The sequence below is a fragment of the Homalodisca vitripennis genome, chromosome 5, assembly GCF_021130785.1.
Source record: "Homalodisca vitripennis isolate AUS2020 chromosome 5, UT_GWSS_2.1, whole genome shotgun sequence".
NCBI classification, from domain to species: domain Eukaryota; kingdom Metazoa; phylum Arthropoda; class Insecta; order Hemiptera; family Cicadellidae; genus Homalodisca; species Homalodisca vitripennis.
Window position 1 is genome coordinate 80,707,267 of NC_060211.1, and position 12,166 is coordinate 80,719,432.

The 12,166-nt window shown below is 32.0% G+C and overlaps 1 protein-coding gene across 3 annotated transcripts in view; it reads left to right on the plus strand.

Annotated features, from left to right (window-relative positions):
* LOC124362437 (segment polarity protein dishevelled homolog DVL-3) overlaps nucleotides 1–12,166 on the plus strand; it is a 49,728-nt gene that overhangs the window by 23,046 nt on the left and 14,516 nt on the right. For 2 of the 3 annotated variants that reach the window (XM_046816939.1, XM_046816936.1), the window contains exons 5-13: nucleotides 1,212–1,280; nucleotides 2,437–2,613; nucleotides 2,999–3,248; nucleotides 3,346–3,474; nucleotides 4,874–5,001; nucleotides 6,118–6,204; nucleotides 7,642–7,779; nucleotides 9,482–9,652; nucleotides 11,868–12,074. In XM_046816939.1, the coding sequence (XP_046672895.1) occupies nucleotides 1,212–1,280; nucleotides 2,437–2,613; nucleotides 2,999–3,248; nucleotides 3,346–3,474; nucleotides 4,874–5,001; nucleotides 6,118–6,204; nucleotides 7,642–7,779; nucleotides 9,482–9,652; nucleotides 11,868–12,074 (1,356 nt within the window). The remainder of the gene's footprint in view (nucleotides 1–1,211; nucleotides 1,281–2,436; nucleotides 2,614–2,998; nucleotides 3,249–3,345; nucleotides 3,475–4,873; nucleotides 5,002–6,117; nucleotides 6,205–7,641; nucleotides 7,780–9,481; nucleotides 9,653–11,867; nucleotides 12,075–12,166) is intronic. The other variant, XM_046816937.1, reaches the window with a different exon arrangement.

Sequence of the window (12,166 nt, forward strand, 5' to 3'; positions counted from 1 at the left end):
GGGATGACTATCACCTGTAACTGCTGAACTAAAGATGCTTTAAATGCAATAGCTTTTATAAACGCAAAAGGCTTTACTTTTAAAACAGTAAAGAGTAAGTTCTTCGAATATCCGTAAGAATGCAGGTTGATGTTCCCTTCAATGTCGGGAGCCCTTTTGTCATCGTTAATATGTGTCATCACACATCTTTTGTCATCGTTAATATGTGTAACAGGCAACAGATAGCATGAAAGCTTCAAATGGCCTGTGACAGGGAATGCGCCTACAGATGAGTTCATTTTATTCAGCTGCTAGATTGCATTGTGTGTTGGTAAACGTATCAAAATATATAAGGTTCACAAAGTCCAAATTGACAGTCCCTACCTTCCCCTCCCCCTGTAATTGTTTTATGATTTAATTTGTGTTGAACTTCATATTTTTACATTTAAAAATGTGTGTATATTTGTTCTAAATTCATTTATTATTTTATGTGTACTAATTATGCAGAAACTTAAGTTGATCGTATCGTAGTGTTTAGGAGTAATTTTAATTAGCGTTTTAAGGATAATTTTATTACCAGAATTTGATACATGTAAATTGATATTAGCAATTTGTAACTTGGCTATTGAATGTCAATAAAATTAGGGATGCGTAAACAACAAAGAAATCATTTTGCACAACCCAACAGAACTAAATGTGCACACTGAAAATGCAATCCAGTATAACTGTAACTGAAATCCGATATAATTCCAGCTACTCAAATAAAAAATAATTAGGTCAGGCGCAATTAAATGATAGACATGAACAATTTATCACTAATTTGGTAATGATGGTGACTGAAGATGTTACATAATATAAAAAAAGATTGTGTGTGAACAAATGGTGTATCCTGAATTTAAACTTGTTTTCTTTTAAAATTATATAATATTTATTTTTTTTATATTTATGAATGAATCATTTCTGTATCTCTCCCAAGTTTTATCAAGTCAAATTTAATTTAGGGTTTTAGTAATTACTCATTCTATCTTGTAAATAAAATTTTAGTTAGTATTAATTTATGTTTTTGGAATTCTGCATGTTTTAATATTATAGAATCAATACTTTTCTTGACTTCATTAAAACACAAAAATACTTACATGTCTTCAGAAATAAAGTGTTAAACTTTGTGAATAGGATACTTGATTTATTTTTTATTTTTAATTTATAATCCATTCTCTTTGCTTTATTTCCAGGTCACCACAATATACACAAAGAACCCCGGCCTCATGTCGACAAATATGAAAAATATCACAAATACAATGGTAATCCATAAATGGGTTTATTTTTATAATTATAAAATGTATCTTATTCTGAGTTTAAATAAACCCTCCTGATGGCAGGCAGCCTTAACTCAGTAGTGACAGGCCCTGTTAGAACTTTGTATAAGTGAATTTATTAAAAATATCAAAAAATATGAAGGAATCAGGAATACATCTCTACACTTTTCTTTTACTACTATTTCACTTGCTAGTATAACCACTATTAGTTTGCTCTTTAGAATGTTTAACAGTACTTATAAATCCTAATTCTATGGTCATTAGATGTAACAAAAGCTGAAAACTCCAGAAATGAAGCGTAAAATGGTGACAATCTGTTACCATAGTGGAGTGTTTATTGACCTAATGAGTTGCCAACAATATGTGCGTCATAGTTCTTTATATTATCCACAGCAGGCTCAACGTTCATAAAGTTTGTGCAAGTTACTCCCAATGATGTTTATTGTCACTGAACGCTATTTTTTTGGCATAACATTTTCATATTTTGGCAACCTTACCAATTCAAATTTTTCAGAGTATTTGTATCTAAATTTTCCTTTATACAGTTCTGATCTTACCCTGTTAATTTGCCATTTTTGCTGTTCTATTTTAAAAATTCTATAAATTCACATTTGTTGGAGAGTTTAAACAGGTGGTTCATGCTTGGCTAGCTGATCAGTTAAAAGTCTTTTTTCGAGAGTGCTTGAAAGCTTGTAGAATGAACAAGTGCATTAAAAATTGGGATGATTACATTCAACCGTTTTGTTATTGTAGCTTTTGTACTATTGTGGTAATTCGCACAAGACCTATTTGCTGATTTGTTTTACATGTATAGTAGTTTAATATACTGACTGTAGCAGATGCTTTACAGCACAGAAACACATTGAGAGTTGCTGGTCATGTTAGCAGTTATGTAAATGGTAAAACACAACATATACAATATGTTGAAAAGTATCATTAAAATGGTCAAATTAAGTATTTAATCAAAGCTTGATAAATGAAAAATGCTCCGTGCAAATGTTGTTTAGATACTTTAGTAGCCAAAGATGTAGATATTGTGCTGATACCTCTTTTTCCCATTATTCTTTCTATCCGTTAAAGAATACTTGCAGAAAAAACACATATCGGCGTATAGATTGAAATAATTGACTTAATTCTTCAGGTGTAAGAATCAATGGGCACTCAAAGCTGAGAGGTATTCCTGGGCATGGCTACGAGTCCTCGTCGATGCTCAGCTCTGACTTGGAGACCACTAGCTTCCTGGAGTCTGAGGATGATGCCTCAAGCCACATCACCACTACCACCGGACGGGCCACCAACTTGTCAATTGACAGGATAGGTAAGTCACAGATTCACCTCAATATCTTGTTTGTTGAAAAAAAACTGTGGCTGCTATATTCTTAGAATTTATTTTCATTGATAATATCTTATACAACACAACTATTTCTTAGTTAATAATATCCAGTATTGCCAGTGTTTTAAGTTAATAATATCCAGTATTGCCAGTGTTTACCACATATATGAGTACTTTAACGTATTGTTTTGGTTTATTTTGTACATACCAATAAAAGAGATTAACATTATAGAACTCCAAATATGTTTTGAATGTAATTATTTAAAAGTGTTCTTTTTAGTTACTAATTAAGTTGAAACTAATTAAACAAGATTTGTCGTAATTTGTTTAACCTTCATTAAGTCAACTTTCAACTTTTGAATTCTTGTAGATTCAAGCAGTATGGTATCAAGAACCCACGGCAACTCACGACGACGGCCCCAGAGACGCAGACGACACCGTCAACAACTAGCCATGTCTCGCACCTCCTCTTTTTCCTCCATCACCGACTCTACCATGAGCCTCAACATCATCACTGTTACCCTCAACATGGACACTGTCAACTTTTTGGGTATCAGTATCGTCGGTCAGAGCAACAAAGGTGGGGATGGCGGCATCTACGTCGGGTCAATTATGAAGGGGTTAGTTCATTTGACTGAATAAATAAACATTTACAGTAATGTCTATAGTAAATATGTATAGTGCAGAATTGAAAAATGTAATTTTTTGTTCTAACAGAGGAGCTGTTGCCCTGGACGGGAGGATAGAACCCGGAGACATGATTCTGCAAGTGAATGAGATCAACTTTGAGAACATGTCCAACGATGAGGCTGTCAGAGTGTTGCGAGAAGTTGTACAGAAACCTGGGTACGTTAAGCATTACAATAGTTCATCATATTTGGAATTTTTATTTTGTTTTTTGTTCAAGCTAATAATGTAAAAATTCCTTTGCATCTTAGAAATACTGAGTGATTAGAGAGATTTCCCAGAAATATGTGCAGCATAAGCAACATAGGACCTTAGTTTTAATGGATTTTATAATAGGAGTAGCATTTAGAAATTTAATGCTAGTATTATTCTTTACTTATTATGGTTTTTCATTACTATGGGATTTAAAATTGGAATAGACCCACCACAAGTGTTATAATACAGAGCCCGTAAGCTAAGAGTTGCTTAACCATGCAACTGGCATCAGGTCTCTCATGTATGTGTTTTGTACAATTGTGTTTTTAATTTATGTTCATATAATATAGGAACAGGCCAAATTTCAGAAAATCTCTACTACACAGGGGACGGAATTAAATGTGTTTATTATCATGAGAAACATTAAAAACTAAACATTATATTGTAGGTCCTATAATTGAAATGTAAGAAAGAAAGCTTGATTAAATCCAAATCTTTCATGAAAAGAAGATATAAGTTAGTAATATAAGTTAGTTCTTTATAACTTATACAGTAGGCCTATTTGTGATCAGTGTTTGGGTACAACCTAAAGATAATATTTAAATCATAAACTGAAGTTGAAACTAAAATAACTACTGTATATAGTACTATATTAAAATGTTAAACCGTCTAATGCATTCATTGACATTGTGATGATCAGGGTAATATCCAAAAAGTAAACTATATTAAGGCTCTGTTGAGATTTGTGAAATTCTGAATGACTTTTGATATTTTAAAGCCGATGCACTATGCAATTCAGGATTATTTTCCGGATATTTTGAAGTTGCAGTTTGCTTCCCTTTTTTATTGTTTTCTCGATATTTTAAAACTTCTGTTCAATATGTTTTTGGGTGTGTTTGTTGATATAATTTCTTTACACTTAATTGCTTTTTTCTAGCAGAAATTGGGGCACGTATGTTTTTATTACTGTTGCATGAAACCTCTAAATTATTTTCAACCTGATCATTATGTTTCAAAACATTTTTGTTAATAACACATCAGATAGACACTTTTCACAAATTATTAGATTACAGTCCTTAAGATTGTCACTGTTTTAAAAGAAGTAAGAAAACATTTACTCAAACAATATTCAAAAGAATTACAACCAAGCATTTTTGGTTGAGGGGCCTTTTCACCAAGGAGATGAGTATTATTTCTTCATCACAAATGGTTGTATGAAAATACCTAATTGTGACCTTGCTGGGTTTTTCCAATTTGTATAATCTTTCCACAACTGTAATCTCCATTGAATTTGTAGACTGTAGGTTGTAACTGATGTTGGTACAAAAGTAATTACCTAATAATAATTTACTTGTTGATTTAGCCCTATAAAGTTAGTGGTGGCCAAATGCTGGGATCCCAACCCTAAAGGCTACTTCACAATACCAAGGACAGAACCTGTGCGGCCCATAGATCCTGGAGCTTGGGTGGCACACACTGCTGCTATTAGAGGTAATCACTCTTAGTCACCCTTAGGTCATATCAGACACTGTATAAACCACAAAAATTCAATTAAAAAAAGAGCTTTAAAATCTCTAGAAATAAGTATTAAAATGCACAATGTTTTTGAAATTAATGCTTATAACCTACCACTATTATAGTACTTTTTTAAATATGTGAATAAGCCCACTGAATAAAAATATAGGTGAAAATAAACTGCACTTTTATTTCTATTGGTGCTTTACATTAAAAGTTAATACAGATATTAAGTTAAACTCCACACCTTCCATGTACAGTACAACCCCGATAAGTCGGTCCCCGTTAACCCGGAAGTCCGGCTAACCCGGACCGATTTTCAATTAAATAATAAAAAGATCAGACAAACTTTTCAATAATAAAAACGTAATATTTTTTTAGTGGTATAGTATCCGTGAATCTATGTTGCATCAGTATTTGATGGGACTGTACGACAGTGAGTGTGTGACTCATGGCACACGGCGGCCGAGTGGCGGTCATTGTCCCGGATTCTCGGAAACAATAACAGACGCGTATTTCCCCAAATCCTCTCCCACGCTACCGCCACGCCTGGCCCCTCAGTACCGTTCCTACCTCGCTCCAGAGGTCATGGAGATGCAGTGACCAAACTAAACGAACTAGTGGTTTATTTCGAGCGGCAGGCAGAAACATCGCCGGCTGAATTGCTCATGTTGAAGAGACTGCGGGATCGCACAGCATGCAAGCGGCAGACGACATTGGCACAACCAAAGCTGACTGAGTTTTTTACCAGGAAATGAACAGTTATAAATGTACTGTAAGGGTTAATAATAATTAAATGTGCATATGTTTGACGTTTTTACAATTATAATAGAGTTTATCTATATGTATACCGTATTTTATTAATTTTTACCTAATTATCCGGCTAACCCGGACTTTCGTTAACCCGGATCGGCCGCGGTCCCGGTTAATCCGACTTATCGAGGTTCCACTGTATTGGAACATATGAAATCTGACAGTGGTCAATATTCTCATTATTTTAGCCCATCCCATCATAGCTATGTTATGTAAGATTAAAGGACTAGTTAAAATTTGTTTATTAATCTGCTTATTAATGTTTCAAAACCATTTCAGGGGAAACGTTTCCACTGCGCCCACCATCTGTCACGACCTTGACCTCCACCAGCTCTTCCATTACTTCTAGTCTCCCTGATACTGAGAGTATGTACACTGTCTTATCACCATCATTGATATAGATTAGGTAGTAAAAGTCTGTTAAGTAGGAACATAATTTCTGTTATAACTTTAGCTTGAATGATAAAAAATCAAAATCAAATTACTCAAATCTTCAACAGGTAATCTCAAAATTCACTTCTAAGAAACATCAAAGTAGATGTGGCTTTATGGAGTTGAATAAAAGAACTGGAAATATGCTTTTTAAGAGATGTAAATATCTTGTAGAAGAAAGATTCTCTCATACAGTAGTCTACCAGAGTACTAATACAAATCTAGAAGCATTGTACTGAATCCCAAAATTGATAAACCCATCAATACAGATGTGAAAAGATTTGAAATTGTTTAATAAACTTATCTGCCTTAAATTTTGGACGTATTTGCCTGGAAAAATGGCAGATTTATCATAAAATACTAGTTATTGTCATTTCATTTTTTGTTTGTTGGAACTCTGTTTTGGATATCACATTAGAAGGCTTTTAGGTCTTTATATAAAACAACATAATTATAAACATTTGTATACATGAGGTTTGTTCAAAAAGTAATGGAATTATTTAGTTAGAAAGATGAAGTATAACAAAATTTCTTTATGAACATACCTCATATATTCTTCAAGAAATTGTTGAGAATAATATTTTAGAATAATATATTGGTTTTTCAATAATCAATCAATTTAATCTCTTTATTCGTTGTTGAATGTATAATTTACAGGAGAACACGTAAAAGAATATTTAAACAAATAAATTAATCAATAAATTAAAACAATTTTGAGCTGATTAAATATTAAATAATTTATCAGACTCTGCTATTTACATAACACAAAATAAAAGATAACCTGCTCTGTGGAGAGCGGAACACTACAGAGATACAGAAATGGTAAAGCTCCCTCTCAAGAGCACTTGTACCACGACCAGTGACAACAACATTGTTCCTCTTGTGCCTTGTGATGGTATGAACCTTTTGTAATTAAGCATTATGTTAATAATCCAACAAATTAATTAAATTGTAATTTTTGATATGTTAATAATAATAGCTTTATACATACAATTTTGAACAAAAATTACACAACATATATTTCATTCTAGAATAATAAAAATTAAGATATACAAGAGGTACTAAACTATAGATTTGTTTAATGTATGAGAAAGCCAAAGGTTTGGTGGGAATGCCAAAACATGCTTAGTTTTAAAAATTGACATTTCATTATTTTTTTAATAATTTGTATGAGATGTGCTTTTGGATCACTCACTCCTATTATCCTACTGGCAGTTGATATTCGACCAATAAAACTCTCAAAAATATATTTTCCAAACTTGCATCACTTAAAATTTGCCTCACTTATAACAACCTTAGTGCTAGAATACCACGTTTTAAGAAATGGGATTGTTCTTACACCAGTTTTGACGTTGTGATGTTGTGTGTTAGTAGAGCCATTCGAGGAGTTGCACCTTACTGTGAACACTGAAATGGCTACCATAGTGCGAGCCATGGCACGTCCGGACTCTGGCCTCGAGATACGAGACAGGATGTGGCTCAAGATCACCATACCAAATGCTTTTATAGGTTCGTTCAAAACAAGTATCATGTAAAATTTTTTTTTAATATTGGCCATCTCTTAAAGAATAATTATTTTGTGTTAAAAAATGTTGAGCTAAAATATGTTGAGTTTTGAGACTTTGTGAGATATGAGTTTACTTACATTGTCATATAACAGTGATTATCATGTATACAAGAAGACTAGTTTATCACACTTTCAGATATAAAATAAAAATGTTGCATCTCTTTTTCAAAAAACATTTTTATTTAGGATTTCAAAATATTTTTGGCTAATGATAAATTATTATATTCAAAATATTGCTGATATTTTTTTTTAGCTCTCGTACAAAATTACAAAGATTTAGGCTAGAACCTTGTGAAGTTGAAAAAGTGTAGGTAGTGTTTGAAAAAATATATGAATTGTCTATAAAAATGTTCAACTGTTGTTTTATTTAGTGTTAATAACATTTTATCGTGATATCTCTTAAACCATTGTTCCTTACTTTAATTGCTGGAATAATGTGGACTCTTGCTACAATAAGAGCTAATAATTCCAGAAATCAAAATCAGACCAAGTTGTTCCATAAAATCTTATTCCAAGAAATTACCTCTTAAAATCAAGGGTTTCAAAAATTTAAAAAAGAAACCATATTTTCGCAATAGCATTTTTACATTCTGTTGTCTGTATCCAGGGCCGAATTTACTAATTTGCCGCCCATAAACCTTAAAGCCTCTAAACATAAACAAAAAAATCTATGTTGTTCTTTTTTTTTTCAAAGTGAATCCTAACCTAAGTCAAGGTTAGGTTAGGTTATTAGGCAACATCAGGAAATTAAGAAATCAAAAACTATTCAGTAATAAAATTATTTATTGACAGCTAAAACAATTAATTCATAGTGAAACTTTTCAAAAAGTTCAAACTCAAGATTTCAGATTTTCTTACTCCTAGCTTTAGTATTAGCGAATGTATCAATAACATCATTAAAGTCAAGCTTAAACTTCAAGTCTTTTTTCATGGCTAAAATAGCTAAGTTAAGTAATTTTTTATGGCTGGCGGTTGACCTTAAATAATACTGATGAAAGAGTAGAAAATGAACGTTCTGCTGCACAATTGCTGGCTGGTGTACACAAAAACATCTTAAGAGCTACACTTACATTTGAATACAAGTCCTGAAGGTCTTTTGATGAAATATATCCGTTTAACTATGACAGCATATATCTGTTCTGTTCTTGTGTACTGGATGAATTTTCTTTTTACAACAGACCTTTCAAATAAAGGCATTCAACAACAAAAGAAGGAGCATTAATATCTGTTGAGTATTCATGAAAAGACGTTGCAGCAGATGTAATATCAGTGGCACTTAAGTGGTAGAGGTTTGATAAGAATGAGAATTGACAGCTGCCCTTCTACGCAGTGACACACTACGCAGAATAATAGAGAAGTCTGATATAAATATCTAATGTATTAAAAAACTTCTCTTTGAACTTTTTGTAGTTTTAAGTAGTGTATAGATCTGAGTGGAAACAAAAATTCTGCATAAAACGCTCTTGATTTTTTAGCAAAATTTTAACTGGCCTTCATGATTTTCCGCTCTGGGCCCTGTCTTTAGTACAGTTGCTTGTATAAATTTAAACATACACATAAGTTTCAAACAAGAGCTGTATTTTATATAACATGTTTTAGAGTGAGTTGATGACAGGAGTGTTACATCAGTTATGTGTTCTGAAGGCGCTGACGTGGTGGATTGGTTGGACACACATGTGGACGGGTTTGTAGATCGCAGGGATGCACGCAAGTACGCCTCTCAGATGTTGAAGGCTGGCTACATTCGGCACACGGTCAACAAGATAAACTTCTCGGAGCAGTGTTACTACATCTTTGGCGAACTACTCAGCTCAGGTATGTCAGATATTGAAGGTTGCTTAGCAGTAATCCCTATGGAATATGGAGCCATTGTCAGTCAGCATGAAGAGTTATGATTTAACAAGAAAATGCAACAATAACAAGTCAACAATACTATAACAGCACAAATAATACAATTTCACAAGTATCAGGTGTTTAAATGTAAAATTTAACAATAATAAATTTTAAAATAAAAATAATAAATTCATAGTTTATTACATATCTAACCTGTCAGTCTTAATAAATCATAATCTTTCAATATTAAAATTATGATACACAGTTCGGGAAAGATAACATTTGTGTTTTTGGCCCTTAAAGGTTCTAGACTTACATTAATCAGTCATATTGCTTTGTTCCAAAGAATGAAATTAATTGCTTACACAAAAATTGCTTAAGTTTTTTTTATACATTAAAAGACCCAAGCAGGACCTAAGTTTAATTTAATTATTCAACAATAAAACCAAGGAAATCTTAAATGTTATATGCTAAGTAACAACCATTCTATGTAAGCAACAGAATTCCAGGCAACATTGCAGGAAAAGCATAGGTAAAATTTTAATTGTTTTGTAATGATGCAACAACATGCTTGAAAATATATTTTGAGTGATTCCTTAGAATAAAATTGAAGCTCTAAAAATGAATGATTTTTACTCTTTATTATTACTTGGAAACAAGCAGGTTTCTGAACAGTGGCAAGTCACAAAGCTAACCCTTATTTTTTCATGTGAAAATGCAGGTTTAGAAAGCAGGTATTTTAATAACAAATACCTTCTTGTAAACAATTTACATGAACAAACCTTATTGTCCAAAGAAGAGGGGATAATATTTAAATACAGTTTTATGTTACATGTACTGTTATAAGTGTTTGTTCCACAAAGTAGTTCTTATTAAATATTTTGGTCCTGTTTTAAATTGTTCTTGTATTATGTTCTATCAATAAAGTATGTTTCTTTGTAAACATTAAAATAAATAAGGAGAGTGTTGAGACAACTATGGGGTTGGTGAAGGCCAATAGTTAAAAATAAAATATTTTATTTAACCTTTGAAAATGTTCCAAATAAGTGTGTATTACTAACCGAGAGTCTGGGGAAATTGATAGATATAGTCGTAGAAAGTCAGGAAAATTAAATTTAGTATTGGTTTTATGAACTCTTTTGAAATTTTCTGTGCGTATTCACCATAAATTTCAATACATATAGTATGTGTACATTACCTAGGTAAACTAAACGGACTTTAAAGTATTTATATCCAAATACCATAATAACTGCTGACAAAAAACATTTAAAAAAATAATTGCTAACATTCCTGAACTTTATTTGTTAAAATAATCTTATATGTTTACTCCAGCGTAATGTATTATTAAAATTAATGCTACAAATTTATAATTATTTACAAGTTCATGTTCTCTTACATTTACGTTACTAGACTGTTTACAAGGAAATTACATCAAAGCAGTCATATCAGCATTTATCAATATCTGTCATTTAAATTACTTTTAGTTATAATATTGTCTTGTAATTCTTTCTAAACTTATACCTGAAGCAGGCATACTTTGTAAGCATGTAGATACATCTTCTTGTACAGAAAGTTTGTTCATTTGATTTATGGTAAAAAACCTGTTGAAGTTTGTTTTATTTTACATAGTATATTGATTAAATACAGGACCAGTTATTTTCTTCTTTAATTTTCTTATAAATATACACATCAATGTTAAGTCCATCTCATTTTTTATACAAATAAAATCATTTGTTTTTTAAATTTTGGTTTATTTTTGAACAATTTTGTTAGCTAGAGCTCTTTTTACTTTTATTGGTGCAGAATTAATTTGTAACCATTTACAAATCGTCATGTTGTAAAGGAATTCTCCATTAATATACGAAATATTTTTTACTTCGTATTGAATTTGGTAAATTGTAAAGTCTAACTACAGACTATATTTTTGTCAAATTTAGGTAAATGTACATATTGTGTAAAATTTAATTCATTTAGTAGAATTTTCACAATTATTGATCTTAATTTTGAAGCAGTAACCAAGTAAAACAAAACTAGCCAAGAGTTAACATTTTATTATATTAAATTGTATATGCTAATACATTTCATTATTGTACAAGTTAAAACTAATATTATTTTGCTGGGTAATAGATGGTGTTCGGTAAAATATTTAATGATATTCAAATGGTAGAACTGTGCACCAATAGTGTGTTTGTTTTAGCAATGTCTACACTGAAGTTGGACGACTGCGTGTCTCTGGATCGAGACACGGTGGGGCCGCTGCCCCATCCGGGGGCGAGCTGGCCTGCCCACATGCCCTACTCTGGCACATACCTGCCTCACACACATGCCCCCATGCCCTTCAACTATGCTAACGACACACCCCTGTATGGCTTCAACCGCGATGACAGCGTACACAGCGGCTCAGGTAAATTACAACATTCTTGTTAACAGTGCATGTCAATTTTATTTACTTGATCTTTTAAATTTGTTGAAATGAAAATTATTTACTACATTTTG